The following is a 21,424-nucleotide window of genomic DNA, read 5'->3' on the forward strand; positions in this document are numbered from 1 at the left end:
ACATTATTTTCTGTGTATAATTACATTTTACAATTAGTATGATGCAGACATGATATTTTGGGAATCTTTATTTCTTATCAAATATGACAATTTCTGTCTGTTAGTGGTGTAGTTAGACCATTCACATTTAGTGATTATTGATATATAGTTGGATTAAAATCTACCATCTTTTAGCTTTTCTTGCATGGCAGGTCTGCTAGTAATAAACTTCCTTAGTTTTTATTTGCCTGAAAATGTCTTTATTCTCTTTGATTTTTGAGGTAATTTCATTGATAAAGAATTCTAGCTTGGCAAGTGGTTTTTTGTTTGTTTTCATTACTTTAAAGGTTTTATTTTATTTTTTCTTCATGTTTGAGTGGTGTCTGGTAAGAAGTCTTCTGTAATTCTTATCCTTGTTCCTCTGTAGGTAAGGTTTTTTTTTTTTTTTTTGCCTCCTACTTCATTCAAGATGTTCTCTTTGTCTTGGTTTCCTGCAATTTAAATATGTATGTCCAGGTAATTGTACTTGTTGATCATTTTTCTTTTTGGTATTTATCCTGTTTGGTGTTCTCTGAGCTTCTTGGATTTGTCATTTGGTGTCTGCCATTAATTTCAGAAAGTTCTCAGCCACTAATTTTTCAAATATTTCTTCTTCCCATTTTCTTCTTTTCTATTTTTTCTGATATTCTAGTCATGCCTATGTTACACATTTTGGCATTGTCCACAGTTCTGGGATGTTCTGTTTAAGTTTTTTTGTTTTTTTTTTTTTTTCATTCTCTTTCATTTCAGCTTGGGAAGTTTCTACTGACCTGTATTCAAGTTCATTGATTCTTTCTTCAGCTATGTTAAGACTACTTATGAGCTCATCAAGGCATTCTTTATATCTGTTATAGTTGCATGATTTCTACTATTTCTTTTTTATTCTATTTAGTTGTACCCATCTCTCTACTGACAACCTGTTACTGCACATTGCAATTTTTTTTCCATTACAGCCCTTGATACATTAATTACAGTTATTTTAATTACAGTTATTTTAAATTCTCTGTCTAGGAATTCCTACATACGTGTCGTATCTGAGCCTGGTTCTGATGATTATGTTTAAAAAATCAAGGTGCAATGCACTGCATATAGAGTATTATTTTTAAGGTAAATAAGGGTGAAAATAAGAAAATATTTTCTTATTTGCCTATGCATTCATAAAGGGACATATGAAGAATACAGTAAAAAAAAAAATACAGTAAAAAAAAATTCTTCCCATCTATTTCCATTTTTTCTCCTGTACTACATCTTCTGATAGGTAACAACTCATTACCTTCCATAGATGAAATTAATAAAACATGTAAATATACTGCACGTTCAAAAACTTAAACAAGTAAGAAAATTGGTCTTACTTTTACTTCTCATTTAAAATGCTTTACCTTTTTTCACTTGTCCAAACTTCTTGATTCTAAAGAGGCCCTAACTCTTGGTTTTCATTCTTCTTCCCATGGAAGGATTCACACAAGAAAGCCCTTTACAAATACTGAGGCATACTTTAGTCATAGGACATGTTTATTTAGGTTACTACTGGCAAGGTAGATTAAGATTTGACCTTTTTCTAATTGTTACTGTCATATCAATTAAGATAACAGTCAACTTCTACATAAATTAGTTGGCAAGATAGAATTTTAAACTTATGACTGTGGATAATATTTTTGATATACCTTTATGTTATCCTGGAGCTCCTTTGTGGAGGTGTTGGATAAACCATGTGGTTCTGTGCTGTTCACCATTGCTATCATTGTGAGGTTTATACACGCACGCTGTGATATTATTACAACGTTAGAGAACTGCAGGAAGAGTGCGAGTCCATAGCGAATGGAACAAAAATTTGGAACTGGAACATAGAACAGAAAGTATCCATTGTTAACACAGCTGATATCAAAACATACTTTAGGAAGGGCCACTCAGAAATTGGGACTCCTGGAGATTAATTTAAAATTTTATTGTACTAACTGGTCTTTGAGACGTTATGATACAATAGGAAAATGTGGGACTAATCTTACAATTTTGTAGCTCCTAAAATATAATCCTTACTAGAATGTCCCAGAAAATTAAGCCAGTCCTCAAGGTGCTTTGGCTCATGTCCATTTTAAAAGGACCACTTACAAATACTGAGTTACTCTTGGCAGTAAGTCCCCTTAATAACAAAAAAGACTTTCCTCAAGTAAATGCTTTATTCTCCAAATGTATATGAATAGTCTGGTTGATAAACTCATATAGTACACTGCACAAAGAAATTGCATTTAAAAAATGTCATGTATTTGAGGTAGTTTCAAGCTAGAGTAGTCAATGTGGTGTTGGTGTAAGGCCAAAACAAATTCATCAATAGGAGAAAGTAGGGAGTCCAGAAAGAGATGCATATATATGGTCATATGCTTTTGAATAAATGTACTAATGCAATTCCATAGAGGAAAGTATAGTCTTTTCAACAAATGGCACTTAATCAAGAGAAATAAAAACATGTATCTACAAAAAGACAAGTACTGAAATGTTTATAGCATCTTTATTCAAAATAGTGGAACGTTTGGAATGGATGAACATACTGTAGTGTGTCAATACAATGGGTATTACCCAGAAATATAAAGGAAGGAAATACTGATACACTCAACAATCTGGATGAATTTCAACAAATATATGCTCAAGTAAAGAAGCCAAACACCAGAGAGTGCATACTATTTTTATGAATTTCAAAAATAGGCAAAATTAATTTATGTGGCTAGATATTAGAATAATTCCCTCTTGGTGAGGAAGACTGGAAAGGGACATGATGGGACCTCAAAGTAATGTAATGTTCTATGAATCTTGTTTATAAGTTTATACTTATCTAATTGTACACCTAAGATCCATTATTTTATTTTATATAATTATACCCGAATAAATATTAAAATATTCAATAATGGTATTGGGAAAACTGGACAGCCACATGCAGAAGATTGAAACTCGATCACTATCTTACACCATACACAAAAATTAACTCGAAATGGATTAAAGACTTGAAGCTAAAACCTGAAACCATACAATTTCTAGAAAATGTAGGTGGTAAGATCCTTGACATAGATCTTGATGATTTTTTTGAATAACACTAAAAGAAAAAGCAACAAAAGCAAAAATAAACAAGGGGGACTACATCAAACGAAAAGACTTCTGCACAGCAAAGAAAATCAACAAAATGAAAGGCTAACCTACTGAATGGGAAAAGATATTTGCAAATTAAAAATCTGATAAGGGGTTAATATCCAAAATATATAAAGAACTCATACAACTCAACAGCAAAAATCAAACAAAAAAAATCTGATTAAAAAAATGGGAGGAAGAACACATTTTTCCAAAGAAGACATGCATATGTCAAGAAGTACATGAAAAGATGCTCAGCATCACTCTTCATTAGAAAAACACAAATCAAAATCACAATAGGATAGCATCTCACACTGGTTAGAACAGCTATTATGAAAAATACAAGAAATAAGTGTTAGGATGTGGAGAAAAAAGAATTCTTGTACACTGCACTATTGATGGGTGCAGTCAATATGGAAAACAGTATGGCAGTTCCTAAAAAAATTAAAAATAGAACTACTGTATGATTTAGCAATTCTACTTCTGGGTATTTATTTGAAGAAAATGAAAACACTAACTCAAAAAGATATCTTCACCCCCATGTACGCTGCAGAATTATTTACAATAGCCAAGATATGGAAATAACCTAAGTGTGTCCATTGATGGATGAAAGAAAACGTGGTGAACATATATACAATGGAAGATTATTCAGCTATAAAAAAGAATGAAATCTTTTTTTTTAAATTGAAGTATAGTTGATTTACAATATTATGTTAGTTTCAGGTGTACAACAAAATCATTCAATACTTTTATAGATTATATTCTATTTAAAGTTATTACAAAATAATGGCTATATTTCCCTGTACTGTTCAATATTTCTTGTTGCCAATTTATTTTATACATAGTAGTTTGTATCTCTTAATCTCCCATCCCTAGCTGACACCTCTCCTCTTGCCTCTTCCCACTGGTAACCACTAGTTTGTTCTCTATATCTGTGAGTCAGTTTCTGTTTTGTTATATTCATTTGTTTGTTTTATTCTTTAGATTCCATATATAACTAATAATATAGAATATTTGTCTTTCTCTGTCTGACTTATTTCACTAAGCATAATACCCTTTAGGTCAATCCATGTTGTTATAAATGGCAAAATTTCATTCCTTTAATGGATGAGTAATATTTCATTGTGTGTGTGTGTGTGTGTGTGTGTGTGTGTATTCTTTTTCAGATTCTTTTCCATTATAGATTATTGCAAGATAGTGACTATAGTTCCCTTGCTATACAGCAAGTCCTTGTTATCTATTTTATATATAGTAGTGTGTATATGTTAATCTCAAATTCCTAATTTATTCCTTCCCCAACCCCCTGCTTTCCCCTTTAGTAACCATACATGTGAGTCTATTTCTGCCTTGTAAGAAAGTTCATTTATATCATTTTTTTAGATTCCACATATAAGTGATAACATATGCTTTCATATAAAAAGAATAAAATCTTGCCATTTGTGACAACATGGATGGACCTCAAGGGCATTAACACTAAATTAAATAAGTCAGATGGAGAAAGACAAACACTGTGTGATCTCTCTGAGGTGTGGAATCATAAAATAAATAAATAAATCAAGAGAACAGATTAGTAGTTGCCAGAGGTGGGACACAGTGGTGGGGAGCAGTATGAGAAATGGGTTAGGGAGGTCAAAAAAAGGGGGGAGGGTGAAAAAGGAAGAAAAAATTTATAGGAAATTATGTGGCTTAATCTAAGCAATTAATATGTTCCAGAAAAGATTTGTGGCAATTAGATTTCTACAAATAAAATTATATCTCTACAAATAAAATTATATCTTAAATTAAGTGAAATTTATCATTGTGGGTTGAACTCATTATAACTCAAATAACTGTTACGGGATGTGTAGTAAGCAGAATAATCCTGCCTCCCCCACCAAAAAAATATGTAGACAGAGAATCTCTGATCGCATATTGGATTGGCACAGATCCAAAAGCACATTTGTTGGCAAGCCTGAAAGAAAAGAGGAGGAAACCTATGTTGTTACAACTCAATGAAGGATAATTAGGTGTTTCCTTAGTTATGTTTTTAAATTGTCTGTGGTTGGTATAAAGATATAAAACTTGACTTTCAAATATAATGATAATTTCTTCTTTTCCTATCCTCCTATCTTTAATTTCACGGTACCACTGGATCAGAACCACCAGTGTATTATTGATTGTATCAAATATCCTTGGTTTTATGCCATTATTCCTGACTTAACACAGAGTGATTCTAAAGTTTCTACATTTTGGATAATGTTTGTTGAAGGTTTTGTTATAGATATGCTTTATGCTTTACAAAGTATATTCACTTTCTACTGCTGCGTAAAAAAAAAAATTCACAAACAATGGCTTAAAACAACACCCATTTATTAGCTCACAGTTCTGTAGATCAGAAGTTTTAGCATGGTGTGGTTGGATATTCTGCTCCTGGTGTCAAAGGCTAAAGTCAAGGGATTAGCCAAGATGAGTTCTCAGCTGGAAGTTCTAAGGAAGGATCTATTTCCAAGCTCGTTCAGCTTACTGGAAGAATTCAGCTTTTTTTGTGGCTATAGTATTAAAGTTGCTATTTCCCTGCTGGCTGTCAGCTGAGAGCTACTGTCAGGTTTAAGAGGCTGTTCACATTACTTGTCATGTGCCTCCCCCAGCCCTCCTCTATCCCCAAAGCCAGAAAGGAAAATATCTCCCTTATGTTGAATCCGTCTCATGCTTTGAATCTCTCTAATTGTTCTCTGACCTCTGGACCCAGATTAAAAGGGCTCATGTGATTATATCAGTCTTACTTGGATAATTTCCCTATTTTAAGATCAGCTGATTAGGGACCATAATTAGATCTGCAAAATCCTTTCAAGCAGCACCTCACTTAGTGCTTGCTTAAATAACTGGAGGAAGGTGTATGTACACCAGGGCCCAGAATCTTGGGGGCAGTCTTAGAATTCTGCCTACTACAGTTCACCCTCTGGTCCCAAAAGATCCATGTTCATCCCATATGCAAATCATATTCACCCCATCCCGATGTTCATAAAAATCTCATCTCATTACAGTATCAAGTCTAACATCTCATCAAAATCTCATTAGCTCAAATTTCCAAAATCTCATCATCCAAATAATTTAAAACAGGTGTGGATGAGGCATCTAAAAGTAATCCACCCTGGGCACAGTATCTCTTTATCTGTGGACTTAATGAAACTAAGTAAGTTACATGCCCTCAGTGGTCCCACCATACAATGGTAGGACAGGCACAGGAAAACTGATACAGAAATTCAAGTTCCAAAAGGGGAAGAATGGAGAGTAAAAAGGAATCATTGATCTGTAAGACTTTTGAAATTCAGCTAGACAAATGTTGGATTTTTCTTGAGGCCTGGGGATAATCTTTGTGGCTCTTGGAGCTCTCTGTTTATCCTCTGCGCTTTGGTTTGGTTTCTATCCCATATTCATAGTTGCCTAACAGTTTTCATTGGAAATGAATGTTAATTATATTTTTCTATATCAAGATGATACATATAGTTTTCCTTTTAAAATTAATTTGTGTTGAATCATAGTTACCTATTTTCTAATGTAAAACTACTCTTTCATTCTTAGGATAAACTAGACTTAGTTTTTGTGATTTTTAAAAATGTTTTTATAAATTCTTAAATTTGTTTTGCTAATATTTTAATAGGATTTTTGTGTCTTTTATAGGACTGTTAATTTTGCTTTATATAGTTGAGGCTATTTTATTTAGTTGTATAAGTATTTTTTAATATAATCCTACTGAATTGGATTTTATATCATACAACATTTTTGAAGAATTGTTTAAAGCAGTAAGAGATTTAAAATAAATGAAGTAAATCAGTAATTAAAGAAATTACAATATATTCATGCCAAATTCATATGGAACTCTAGAAAATGATGGAAGTTTATTATGTACAAATGTGGGATACTCTTTATATATATATTGTTAAGTGAAAAAAAAAGCATTAGTGACTGGAAAATTAGTTTTTCTAATCTTCCTTTGTAAACAGATAAGAATATTAGATAAAACGTAGTTAAAATAATATTTCATTGAAAATATGGATAATCTGTCAGGAAAGATGAACTATTCAGCCCAAAGATTTAGTGAAGACCAGAGTCCTCATGGAGTAAACTGATGGGTTGAAGGAAGATTCTGCCTGAAGATATTGATCTCAGGATTTTTTGTTTTTTGGGGGTTTTTTTTGTTCACCTCCTAGGGAATGGGGGGTCAAATATCAAAGCCCTGGCAATGGGAAGGTCTAGTAAGAGAACTTCTCCCTAAATGGTTAGATGCCAAAGAATTACTGAATCAGTCAAGGGTGAGTGTACTGCCTCCCAACATTTCCAGGGAGACTGACAAAATTTTTTGCCCTGTTTAAACCTTGAAACTGAGCAGAAGGATGAAAAGGACACCTCAGAAATTTAATCATCACCCAGCTCTACCTGTGACTTGCAGCCTCAACTCACTGTCCTTGGGTCCTCTGAAAAATATCTCATGTACACATACATGCTGAGGATGACTTGCTCCAAAGTTTTCTAAACAGCCTCATCCTTTCTAAAATTCTCAAAAGGTAAAGGGAAGTGAATGGATCTGGAAAGCTGAAGGAAACACTGGGAAAATCCCTAGAGGAGGATAACAAAAACCTCTAGAGGGTAAAGGGGAAGCAATCCTCATCATGTATGGAGGAGGACTTGCCATAGTTAGTTAGGGGTGCCCTTTCGAGTTTTGTTCATTTTTTTCTCTCCACATTGTTCCACGAAGAACAGGGATTACTTCTAAATAAGTCTTGAGTTTAAAAAAAAAATCACAAAGGGTGTTCTAAAATGCTTGGGACTGAGTAACAGTAAAATATTGCATGTCAAACTCATGGAAAGTTAGAGCAAAATGTACATCCCTAAACATATTTATCAGAAGAGAGAACTCAAAAACTTGAAACATGGACAAAGGGACAAACCCAAAATCTAAAAGGAAGGAAATGTTAAGCATAAGGATAGAAATTAATTGTATTATGTTTATGTATATAACTATTCATATCTTTTATATGTTTATATGTTTTATATGTTCATAACGTTGAAATACTCATAAAATTTGAATGCAGATGAAAGACACGATATAAAAATATCAAAATAATTAAGTATCAAAATTGATACAAGAAGAAATATATAATTTAGCAGACCACTAACCTTTATATAAATTGAAAAAGTATACAATCTGTTGCCCACCCCCTCTTCTGGAATTTTGTTTCCCATGACATGGACATAACTCCAATCTGAAGGCAGTAATTCCTTACTGTCTTTCCCCTGCCCTGCTCAAGATAAACAATCTAAAAAAAAAGTTATGTAGATATCCAGCTGTTGCTGGCCAAGGGTGCGATGACTCAAGAACATTTGTCCTGCCTCACTTCCATCCATGGATCTCTTTCTCTTTAAAATAGAACCAAAATGGTGCACCTCTTTCTGATAGTCTCCACCAAGAGATAAACAGGCAAGTGTATAACAATCAAAATAACAAAGTACGAACAACCAACATACATGGATTCTTTTCATTTAGGGTTTTCCTAATGGAAAACCACAGCAAGACTCATTTTTTTTTTCATCTGCTTTCCTGAACATTTCTAAGACTCCATTCATGATTTAATGAAAAAAAAAATTCTCTCACATGGAATCTATGGTGTCATATTTCAGAAGGAGAAAGCCTGTGTGATGAGATAGGGAATAATTCCTACCTTTCCTGGGAGGGAGCCGGTTATCCATTTGCCTAAGTGTGTTCTGGTTGCTTCTTTTCTTGCTGAAAGGTTCGTTTTCTACCCACTACAAGTGCAAAACACACTGACGTCAGCATAACACAAGGAGGAACTGACCAAAATCCACCTAGCATTCCTCTCTGATTTAAAACATCCAGCAGAGGGAAACTTGCTTTGTTACATGAGTGCCCATTCAACTCTTAACATGCTCTTGCTTTGACATTTCACTTTTATGATATTTTTGTTGATTAAAAATATACAGGAAACCTGAAAACAATAGAAAGTAAAAAAAAAAAAAAATCCTGCCAAATCATAATTTTATATCCAGTGATATAGCCCTCAAAAGTGAAAGAGAAATAAAGACTTTCACAAAACCTGAGGGAATTCATTGCCAGGAAACCTACCCTGCAGGGAGTATGAAGAGAAGTTTTTCAGACAGGAGATTACTAAAGGTCAGAAACTTGGATGTACGAAAAAAAAAAAAAAAAAAAAAAAAAAGGAAAAACATCAGAAAAGGAATTAAAGGTAAAATAAATTCTTTTACTTTTCTTATATCTTCAGAGCTAAAAGATCTACTTTTTAATATCACCCTTACAAGGTGAGGCAAATCATCCTTCACACCCTCCCCACTCACTACCCTGGACAAAACGACCCCTGCTGCCAGGTCTGTATTTACTGGTGAGAAGCTCAGCAAAGTGGGTGAATGAAGCAAAGAGGTTTCATTTCAGGCAGCCCTTTTCAGTTGGAGGTCAGCACCAAAATGAGCTGGCTACACATTGGTCTACACCTTGAATTTTGACCATATCAGCTTATATGACACGAGATGCTCAAAAGACACTCAAAATTGCTAAAATTGGATTTGCAAAGTATTTTTAAGTGATCAGATTGTCAACCACCATTATTATACACTGGAACATCTTCTGGGGCTGCAGTTTATTTCAGTACATACACATACCACCACATACATCACAAAAATATTTATACTCTCCAACACACACTACACCACTCACAGATGCACAAGCAACATACACCACACAATACAAGCTTCTCTTGTCTATCTACATAACTGTCCACCTCACATTCATCCCTAGGAATGTTTTTTCTTTCCCTTGTGAAAATAGATACTTTCCCCCCAAATTTCCCCAGATTGCTAAGTACACTTGGTTGGTAAGATATCTAACAAAGATGCCTTCTTGATTAATCCTCTGGGGAACTGTTAATTAACAGTTAATGTATTAGTAGTGTATACGTATATAATCACTAACCTGATTCAGGACAGAAAAGTGATTCCTTCTTCCCCTGTGAAGACTTTCCTCTCAACTTTAATACTGTATTTCTGGATTTGCTAATTTCAGCTATTTAAATCCTTCATGATATCCTTTGATCCCCCAGGTCAAAGTTGGAAATTTAATTTTTAACTTCACTTCTGTTCTTGTGTTGAATCTTCAGGGGAGGACTATGAGTCTTAAAATCATCCAATGGACTAGAAACTTCCTAGAAATCTGCCGGTATATTTCATGACCATAAAAGACAGACCCCCTGGTCTCTTTCCTTACCAGGAGATAGTACCTGCCTGGCCATAAGTGCTTCCAGGATTTTTCTATTGAGGATGGCTCTGTGTGCACAGTAGTATTCTGACAGGTATACTGTGGCTTTCTAAATGTGTTATATATGCCCTATTGGCTTTTTCCCCCTCCCTCTCTTCCTTTCTTCCTCTGTCCCTCCTCTCTTCTCTCAACCTCACCTCTCCTGTCCTCTTCCCCTCCTCTCGCTACTGTTCCCCTTTCACTTCCCTCCCCACTGCACTGCCCTCTCCATGTCTCTTCCAAGGGTCACATCTGTTTAATATGTAAGCTACTCAGAAAGGGGTACAATTTACTGAGGCATGTCTTCTGAAGAGTATGAATTCCCTCGTAAGTTCTCATGGTTCAGCCTCCTATCTATAACAATACTTGGGAACATTTTGCCTTAGAACTCTTTGAAGGCAAACTACTGATCAGATAGAGCTATCTAATCTCAACAGATTTGCACTGTAGTTTCTTACATACTTAAGCATTTAAAAAATGTATTATGCTTTTAAAGTGCCTAATAAGTGTTTGGCACATGGAATATGCTGTGTAAACTGAACCAGTTATATTCTCTCTAAAGAATGTTGAAAACCTTTAACCAGTTTGCCCAAGAGACTTTGATGTCTTCTTATTCAGCTGGATTTTTTTCTTCTTCTGAAGTCCAGGTTCTGATTTTCATCTGGCTATTTCAGGATGTTTGTACTTCTTTTCCTGTTTGGTACTAAGGCTGGCAATTTCTGACATTTTCTGGGAAAGGAGCTCTTTTATTGATTGAAAGCCCCAGGTCAGCTGTTGTTTAACATCCATGTTTTAAGTAAACAACGTTCCCATCTGGTGTCAATATCCCCAGTTCTGGATACTGATTACCCAGGAAGGAACCATCATTCTGTTTGCTGACCCCAAAGCTACACACTGCTCTGTGATTCTCTTTGAAGTTACTTCTGAATTCTAAATCTAGATTCTGCATTTTCCTTATGAAGTTTAAAAATTTAACATTTTATTACAGAAATTTTAAACATCTAAAAAAAGGTAGACCAGTCTAATATAACCATGTATCCATTAATCAGTTTCCACAATCTTCAATATTTGGTCATTTGAGTTTCCATATACCTAACAGTGGTTTTCTGTATTATGTCATGTCATTTCTCCTATAAAAAGCACAGCATGGCTATATAATTCATTGGGACAAACATAACTAACATGCCATCAGCACATATAATAAATAACTGCTTAATATCATCTAATCAATCATTAAATAATTTTCCTAATTGCTTCAAAGTTATTCATTTTTACTTAATTTGTTTAAATGAGGATCCAAAGTCCACATATGGCACTTAATTGTTATTGCTCTCATGTCTTTAATTTCATAACAATTCTTTCCCCCACTTTCTATTTGCTGCTATTTTAAACAATAACAATAATAATACAACAAAAGAGTCATTTGCAGAATGACTCTAATTGATTTGACTAATTGCTTACTGTGTCATCTGATATATTTCTTTAAACCTTTACATCCTGGTGTATATATACCAGGTATATAGAGAGGCTTGGTTAGATTCAGGACAAGAATACTTCATAGGGATGCTGGATGCTTCCACCTTGGCAGGTTCTTTCACTTTTAGTGAGGTAAAATTGAACAGTGGATTCAGATATTCTCAGCTTGACTTATCCGTTAATAAAGTACTTATCAACCTTTCACCTCAGGCTTTTAGCAGTTGTTAATAAATGTTACCTAGACCTGTTATTTCATTAGGAAGTTACAAAATGGTGATTTTGCAGTTGTACCATGCCTTCTTCATTTATGAACTGGAATTTCCCACAAAATAGGAAATTTATCTAATAAAATATTTAGTTACCCTGAAATATAGATTTAATAGGAAGCCAGGATAAATACTTTACAAAACTTCAGAATGATAATTTAGTTCCTTAGCAAAATGACCACATAAAATTATGGAGTTTATTTGATGTGTTTCAATCTGTCACAGTCCTTATTCTTTTTTGACACACAAATTGTCTCTTCTTTGGCCAGTAGAAAGCCCTTCAAGCTGGCTCCTATGACATTATGACATGACCCTGGTGGTCTTGGATAGCTTGTTTTCTAGCACACACACACACAATTTTTAGACTCTTATTTTATATTCCCAGACCTGGACTTTTTAAGGAGTGCTGGTTCCTTTAAGAAGGAAATAACATTTAGAGATCACACTGGGAACTGGGGTGCTCATTGTTTCTAGGCCTTTCAGTGAAAGAACTTGGAAAAAGTAAGAAAAAAATTATAAATTCTGTCTGATATTTCCAACTCAAGTTGAAGGTTAGAGTTATTTTTAAAAGTTCTTTCATTTTATACTCTTGCATTTTTCCTTTATGTTGAACATCGTGGTGCTTAATGAATGTAATTACTTTTCTTGCTTTATCATATACTCATTAACATTAAAATGACACTAATATTATTACCAAAATAAATATGTTGCCTCTTCTAGAAGCAGACCTTGAGATTAAAATTCCAGTCAAAGTGGTGTCCATCAATCACTGGTTAAGGGCTGCCTCAGGGAGGTCCTGAGTCCCTAGACACTCCTGTCGTTCAAGTAGTTTTCAGTAGCCCAAGCATAGCCCTAGAACCAAGTGATGGGTGTGCTGGCTGTTGACAGTGAAAGCACAAGGGGAGTCTGCCTGCACCAAAGGACCCCAGGGGATATGGGCGGACTACTGACAGCTTCTGCGACCCTTTATACGGCTCAATTTAATTCTCTCTTCATATTAAGTTCATAGCACTGATTCTTCAGGAAAAAAGTAAGAGATTAGTAAGACATTTACACCCCTGTTGTTGGAATCAATCCTAAGGACTTAACTGAGATTCATGATCATTCATCCATTACACGTTTCCTTTGTTGGCCAGCACTTTCGCTGCTTTGAGTTGCCTGCACAGAGGGGTGAACCAATTACTCATCTCTGGAGGTTCAATGCCATTACTTTGTCTGATACAGATGCTGTGATTACCTTTTCATAGTTAAAATGGGCGTGAGATTTCCCTGAGCTCTAGGCATACTTGTCCCTGGCCCTATTATGTAGCAGCAACCAAATGTCTCATGAAGTCAATTACTCCAGCCGGAATGGTGATTCTTTTCTTTCCCTCTTGGTCTACCAGCAAGAGGATTCCAACATGACAAGTCATCATTCATAGTTTTAGGCATTTTGGAACCTTTACTAAACTTCTTCCTGAAAGCATTTCTTTGTCTTGGGAACTAGTATTTATATACGTGCTGAAAATAAAGTTGTTCTATTAAAGATACACCATCTGGCACAACATATGCAATTAAGGCTCCCACTGCATTAAATCTATTGTGATCCTTCATTTTCTGTTACAATCTATTTTTGCTGCGGCCACACTGATGAACTGAATGGGAATATGATAGAGACCACCATTCTAGGATACTATAAATCTTTTAAAATGGCATTATTCTCTGTCATTCCAAGTGGGGCACAGTATTGCTTCTAAATTACTAATCTGCAGGAGTGGACCATCTCAGGTTTCCCATTTAGGCTTATGGGACATTACAGCATTGTATCCCCGTACTGACAAAGTCTCCCTTATCCAGCCTTACATTCTGCCCCAAAACCCTGGTCCCATGTTGTAGGCACACTTGCCTTGTCCCTGACACTTTATTGGTGACTAATCCCTTACCTCCCTTACTGGGACCAGCACTATACTGGTTAGGACATACTAAGACCTGACCTAGTTATTTGTCTAGTATCAGGTTTATTATTTGTCAGATATTAGAGTAAATGAGAATAGAACTTGACCAAGCAAGTATTTTCTTACAAGGCATCTGTATCACCTGTGCTTTCTAGACGGTCTTCAGGCAAAGGGAGGCTGCTATCTGCCAGCACCCGGTATGGCCACTCCTGCAGGGTAAGATTCAGGTTTACCCAAAATGTGACTATAGCATAAGAGACTTGCCGTTCCTTCAAATCCAGTCTTCGTGTTTCTGCTAGTCTGCCAATCAAATCCTGAGTCTGATCTTCAGAACAGGTCTTCCCTCTGACTATTGGAGATCAAGGTATCTTTAAATGCTGCAGGGGAGGTTTTCTGACTTTCGTGTCATGCTCTGATGTGGTTCTTCCACTTGAATCCCCCAGTGGTACTGACCAACAAACAGCCAACTTCACAGATGTTATCATTGCTATTTCCCCGTATCTCCTCAACACTAGAATGTTGACCAAGCCAGCGTATTTCCTTTCACCTGTGTCCCATTTTCCATCTCAGTGTTCCACAGGAGAGGGTCTCAGCAATCATAATGGCCAGGGTTTATTACCACTGCTATTACTATCAAGTGGGTCCTTGTGCCATCTGGCTTGTGAGTGGTTCAACTCCAGAAGTCATCCTGAGTCTGCAACCTAGGTCCCCTTGTAGAGATAACTGTCTTAGATCAAATTCTCTAGAAGCAGATCCTGAAATGAGGATTCCTATGAAAGTGATCTGTTACAATATATTCCCAGGAAAAACTGGCAAAGATCTAGAAGGGACACTGAGTAAGGTCCAGATCAGATCAATTCTTAGAGAGTTTGACAGACACTATAGGTTTTGCCTCAGAGATGCCTGAAGTAAAAACAAGGGAGCTGGAGTATTTATATCTCTGTGGCAGTAAATTATTGGCCTCCTGTTCCCAGGAGGACAGATTCCCAGGCACATTCATGCTGGAGGGCAACAGAGGCTCCTATAACCCTAGACCAACTCGTCAATAAGGGAAATAGATGCCAGGTGTTGGGAATGAACGCTTGCCACACTGGTATGCAGTTCTGGTAGAGAACTGAGGTATGTACTGTAGTTACTGACTAATTGAAGATTTCTTATTTTTGATGGGAAAGAATCTCAACATTTTTTTTAGCACACATATAGCTAAGGGAGGGATTGTCTTAGAATGAACCTACGCTGTTTTTATTGAAAATATTCAGTAAAATCTGGATATGCCTGGTTTGTGGAGGAATCCAATGGAGTTAGTTCTCACCAGGAACCTCTTCATAAGTGACTAAAGACACCCTGAAAATGAGGAAAATCTTCAAAAAAAAAACTTACTCAAGGGGATGACGGGAGGTGGGCACACAATTTCAGTATTGCTGACTCAGTAACAATGGCATAGTAAATGAAGAAGAGAAGCAATTACTGGGAGAGTGAAAGTATGGTTCAGACCCTAGGACTTCATGAGGGGAGTAGAGCCTGCAGGTAAAAACTAAGGGAGTAATTTTACCAAAACTTCTTTAAGATGTAGTGGACAAGGTAGTGCAGGCAGTGAATTGGAAAGGGAGATTTAGAAGACACTGATTGTGGGGCTGCTCCCCGCAGGTCTACAAGCCCTGCACTTGCCATCCTTGAGACCTACGAAACAGCCCGGAGTCAGCAATAGGGGCATTAATGATTTAATGGATGGGGGAATCTTACATGTTTGAAGTGCGGTCCTGGAATGACACCCCACCATGTATGGCAGAAGGTGGGCAGGACATGGTGGCAGTATTTGCTGTGGGGAAGGGATGGATGGGGAGGTTACCAGCTACAGGAGATGTTTCCCAGCATCTCAGCATTCACGGGAGTTCGCTCGGCCTCCTGCTTAACTCACCGTTTGTTGGGCTGCACCGTGCAGTTCTTGCAAGCCTTGTAGTTGCCCAGCCTCAAGACGGAAGTAAGAGCTCGGAGTCAGCGACAGAGACATCAGTGGCTTATTGGACAGGGGATCTTACACGTCTTAAACAAGGTCCCGGAGCGACACCCAACCATGTGCGGCAGACGGCGGGCAGGACGCGGCAGCGGTCTTTGCTACCGGAGGGGGAGGAGTCTACAATTTATAGGGGGAACTGACGTCACGTTGGCTCATCGACTACCATGGAAACCAGGAGCTGGGGCACGTCCTTCTCAGCCCATCAGGTTAACAACATCACAAGGACAGCTGTTTCCTTTTAATAAACTAGCAGGTGGAGCCACTTTGGCCTAAGGGGCAGGTGGAAAGCACGTTCATGTGAGGAGGGTGTAGGTGGAGCAGGCACTGATTGAGCAGGGGATGTTCAGGGAGCAAGAGAACAGCCATCTTGGGTGGCCTGACTGCGCACTGGTGCTTCAATTCAGTTCACCAGATTATTCATTAGATGCTTACTTTGAAGACTCAAAGAAGCATGGCACAGCCTTGGGACGTCAGGGCCTTCAGCATGTCAGTCATATCCGTTTAGTACTCTCAGTGACAAGATTAAGAATCTGTCATTTGCATGGGCTATTTCCAAACTTCTGGTGGAGGGAGAAAGGGCACTAGAAATGTATTCATATAGTCTTATGTGTTTGAAAATTTTATATTTTTTTTAACATTTTTTATTGATTTATAATCATTTTACAATGTTATGTCAAACTCCAGTGTACAGCACAATTTTTCAGTTATACATGAACATATATATATTCATTGTCACATTTTTTTCTCTGTGAGCTACCGTAAGATCTTATATATATTTCCCTGTGCTATACAGTATAATCTTATTTATCTATTCTACATTTTGAAATCCCAGTCTGTCCCTTCCCACCCCCTGCCCCCTTGGCAACCACAAGTTTGTATTCTATGTCTATGAGTCTGTTTCTGTTTTGTATTTATGGTTTTTTGTTTTTTTTTTTTTTTTTTTAGATTCCACATATGAGCGATCTCATATGGTATTTTTCTTTCTCTTTCTGGCTTACTTCACTTAGAATAACATTCTCCAGGAACATCCATGTTGCTGCAAATGGCGTTATGTTGTTGGCTTTTATGGCTGAATAGTATTCCATTGTATAAATATACCACCTCTTCTTTATCCAGTCATCTGCTGATGGACATTTAGGCTGTTTCCATGTCGTGGCTACTGTAAATAGTGCTGCTATGAACATTGCGGTGCAGGTGTCATTTTGAAGTAGGGTTCCTTCTGGATATATGCCCAGGAGTGGGATTCCTGGGTCATACGGTAAGTCTATTCCTAGTCTTTTAAGGAATCTCCATGCTGTTTTCCACAGTGGCTGCACCAAACTGCATTTCCACCAGCAGTGTAGGAGAGTTCCCTTTTCTCCACAGCCTCTCCAGCATTTGTCATTTGTGGATTTTTGAATGACGGCCATTCTGACTGGTGTGAGGTGATACCTCATTGTAGTTTTGATTTGCATTTCTCCGATAATTAGTGATATTGAGCATTTTTTCATGTGCCTATTGATCATTTGTATTTCTTCCTTGGAGAATTGCTTGTTTAGGTCTTTGGCCCATTTTTGGACTGGGTTGTTTGTTTTTTTCTTATTAAGTCGTATGAGCTGCTTATATATTCTGGAGATCAAGCCTTTGTCGGTTTCATTTGCAAAAATTTTCTCCCATTCCGTAGGTTGTCTTTTTGTTTTACTTATGGTTTCCTTTGCTGTGCAGAAGCTTGTAAGTTTAATTAGGTCCTATTTGTTTATTCTTGCTTTTATTTCTATTGCTTGGGTAGACTGTTCTAGGAGAACATTTTTGAGATGTATGTCAGATAATGTTTTGACTATATTTTCTTCTAGGAGGTTTATTGTATCTTGTCTTATGTTTAAGTCTTTGATTCATTTTGAGTCTATTTTTGTGTATGGTGTAAGGGAGTGTTCTAGCTTCATTGTTTTACATGCTGCTGTCCAGTTTTCCCAACACCACTTGCTGAAGAGACTGTCTTTATTCCATTGTATATTCTTGCCTCCTTTGTTGAAGATGAGTTGACCAAAAGTTTGTGGGTTCATTTCTGGGCTCTCTATTCTGTTCCATTGGTCTATATGTCTGTTTTTGTACCAATACCATGCTGTCTTAATTACTGTAGCTCTATAGTATTGTCTGAAGTCTGGGAGAGTTGTTCCTCCAGCCTCTTTCTTTTTCTTCAGTAATTCTTTGGCAATTCTAGGTCTTTTGTGGTTCCATATAAATTTTATTATGATTTGTTCTAGTTCTGTGAAATATGTCCTGGGTAATTTGATAGGCATTGCATTAAATCTGTAGATTGCCTTGGGCAGTGTGACTATTTTAACAATATTGATTCTTCCAATCCAGGAGCATGGGATATCTTTCCATTTTTTAAAGTCTTCTTTAATTTCCTTCATCAATGGTTTATAGTTTTCTGTGTATAATTCTTCCACCTCCTTGGTTAGATTTACTCCTAGGTATTTTATTACTTTGGGTGCTATTTTAAAGGGGATTGTTTCTTTACTTTCTTTTTCTGTTGATTCATCATTAGTGTAAAGAAATGCAACTGATTTTTGAACATTAATCTTGTAACCTGCTACCTTGCTGAATTCTTCGATGATTTCTAGTAGTTTTTGTGTGGACCTTTTAGGGTTTTCTATATATAGTAACATGTCATCAGCATATAGTGACAATTTTACCTCTTCTTTTCCAATTTGGATCCCTTTTATTTCTCTCTCTTGCCTGATTGCTGTGGCTAGGACTTCCAAGACTATTTTGAATAGGAGTGGTGATAGTGGGCAGCCTTGTCTTGTCCCAGATTTTAGTGGGAAGCTTTTGAGTTTTTCACCATTGAGTACTATGCTGGCTATAGGTTTGTCATATATAGCTTTTATTATGTTGAGATATGTTCCCTCTATGCCCACTTTGGTGAGAGTTTTTATCATAAATGGGTGTTGAATTTTATCAAATGCTTTTTCTGCATCTATTGAGATGATCATGTGGTTTTTGTCCTTTCTCTTGTTGATGTGATGTATTACACTGATTGATTTGCATATGTTGAACCACCCTTGTGTCCCTGGGATGAACCCCACTTGGTCATGATGTATAATCTTTCTTATGTGCTGTTGGATTCTATTTGCTAATATTTTGGTGAGGATTTTTGCATCTATGTTCATCAGTGATATTGGCCTATAATTCTCTATTTTGGTAGTGTCTTTGCCTGGTTTTGGTATCAGGGTGATGGTGGCTTCATAGAATGAGTTTGGGAGTATTCCCTCCTTTTCAATCTTCTGGAAGAGTTTGAGAAGGACTGGTATGAGTTCTTCTTTGTATGTTTGGTAGAATTTCCTATTGAAACTGCCCGGTCCTGGACTTTTATTTGTAGGGAGGTTTTTTATTGCTAATTCGATTTCATTTATAGTGATCAGTTTGTTCAAGTGGTCAGTTTCTTCTTGGTTCAGTCTTGATGGACTGTATGTTTCCAGAAATTTGTCCATCTCCTATAGGTTATCCATTTTAGTTCCATATAGTTTTTCATAATATTCTCGTATGATAGTCTGTATTTCTACGCTATTTGTTGTAATTTCTCCATTTTCCTTTCTTATTTTGCTTATTTGTGCTCTTTTTTCTTCTATGTTTGAAAATTTTCACCAGTTTCAACCACAATTGTGTAAAGCCACTATCCATCTTCATTCTGTTGGACTTCCCCTAGAGGTGGGTGATGAAATGATGGAGGGAATTGTTTAATATTGCTAAGGCAAAGCTTAAGTGGGAATATATTTAATTTGGTCTAAAAATTAGGATACATTTATGTGATTTGGGTCAATAATGGATGTAGTTTAGTTACTGCTAGCTAATCTGGTATAGGAACAGCTTCCTGGGATTATTCTGTTATCCACAATGCCTACTCATGTGTGTAATGGAATATACAAATAATGAAAAGGAGTGCCTCAAATTGGAAACAAATTGGAAATGGTTTTAAATTTCTTGTTGGTTTGACACCAAATATTGACATTCCAATGATAATACAAAACTCATAATAATAAGTCCTTCATTGGGATTCTCAGAAATATTTGAGCTTTATTGAATATAGTTCCCTGTGTTACACAGTAGAAATTTGCTGTTTATCTATTTTATATATAGTAGTATCTGCAAATCTTGAACTCCCAATTTATCCCTTCCCACACCCTTTCCCCCTGGTAACCATTAGTTTATTCTCTATGTCTGAGAGTCTTTCTGTTTTGTAAATAAGTTCATTTGAGTCTTTTTTTTTTTTTTAAAGATTCCACATATAAGTAATATCATATGGTATTTTTCTTCTCTTTCTGACTTACTTTACTTAGAATGATGATCTCCAAGTCCATCCAGGTTGCTGTAAATGATATTATTTTATTCATTTTTATGGCTGAGTAGTATTCCATTGTGCATATATACCACAACTTCTTTCTCTAGTCATCTGTCAATGAACATTTAGGTTGTTTCCATGTCTTGGCTATTGTAAATAGTGCTGCTATGAACATTGAAGTGCATGTATTTTTTCGAATTAGAGTTCCCTCTGGATATATGCTTAGGAGTGGGATTGCTGGATCTATTTTTTGAATACCACCTGTAAACTTCTGATCTTAATAAAATAGTTCAGTAGTTTTACCATTAAAAGCTCACTCCCTGTAGCATGTGAATTATACCTATTTAAAAATTCATGTTAAAATTACTATAAGAAAGATGTTGTACTAGAGGCCGTGTGTATGTCTGGTAATAAGTAGCTTGCATACAAAAAGTCATGAGAAGAGAGAACAGAATATATAGGTTGAAGCAAGGGAATAGAATATAAGCAAACATCCATCATAAGTCAGCATGTCTATGCTCAAGTGGAGAGGCCAGGCAGCTAAATTCTTTACAGAGGACATTGGTCATGTCTGGCTGAATGATCCAAATTAAAGAATGCAGAAATGATAAAGTGAGCACATATGAAGAGCAGAAGGGGAAGACTCCCTTGCTGTGGATTAGAACAACCCTAAGACCTAGTTTCTGAGAAGAGACCTCCTTTATGAGTTTGAGTCAGACCCTGATGGCTGACCTACCCTTATATGGCCTCCCTCCTTTATGATTCTAAACTTTGATGGTGAAACAGCAACTAATGAAATGTGTGTGGCCAGAAGGGCCAGCTGGCTGACGGGGCAACCCCTGAGCTAATAAGGATCAGCAGGTGAAATTTATAACTCATGATAAATGGCCTTTGATACCGACCCAGCAGGATAAAACAATGAAGGGCTCAGGGCAACATCAACCATGTCTTTGAAGAACAACAGAAATA

General features: G+C 36.4%; 1 protein-coding gene across 4 annotated transcripts in view; it reads right to left on the reverse strand.

Annotated features, from left to right (window-relative positions):
- SLC17A1 (solute carrier family 17 member 1) overlaps window positions 1-10,588 on the reverse strand; it is an 88,723-nt gene extending 78,135 nt beyond the window's left edge. For 3 of the 4 annotated variants that reach the window (XM_074348201.1, XM_074348199.1, XM_074348200.1), the window contains exons 1-3: window positions 10,118-10,588; window positions 8,835-8,919; window positions 1,683-1,855 (exon numbers count right to left, since the gene is read on the reverse strand). In XM_074348201.1, the coding sequence (XP_074204302.1) occupies window positions 1,683-1,855; window positions 8,835-8,862 (201 nt within the window). In that variant the 5' untranslated portion in view covers window positions 8,863-8,919; window positions 10,118-10,588. The remainder of the gene's footprint in view (window positions 1-1,682; window positions 1,856-8,834; window positions 8,920-10,117) is intronic. The other variant, XM_010974222.3, reaches the window with a different exon arrangement.
- Between the last annotated feature and the right edge of the window lie 10,836 nt (window positions 10,589-21,424).

Source organism: Camelus bactrianus, chromosome 20 (assembly GCF_048773025.1).
Source record: "Camelus bactrianus isolate YW-2024 breed Bactrian camel chromosome 20, ASM4877302v1, whole genome shotgun sequence".
NCBI lineage: Eukaryota > Metazoa > Chordata > Mammalia > Artiodactyla > Camelidae > Camelus > Camelus bactrianus.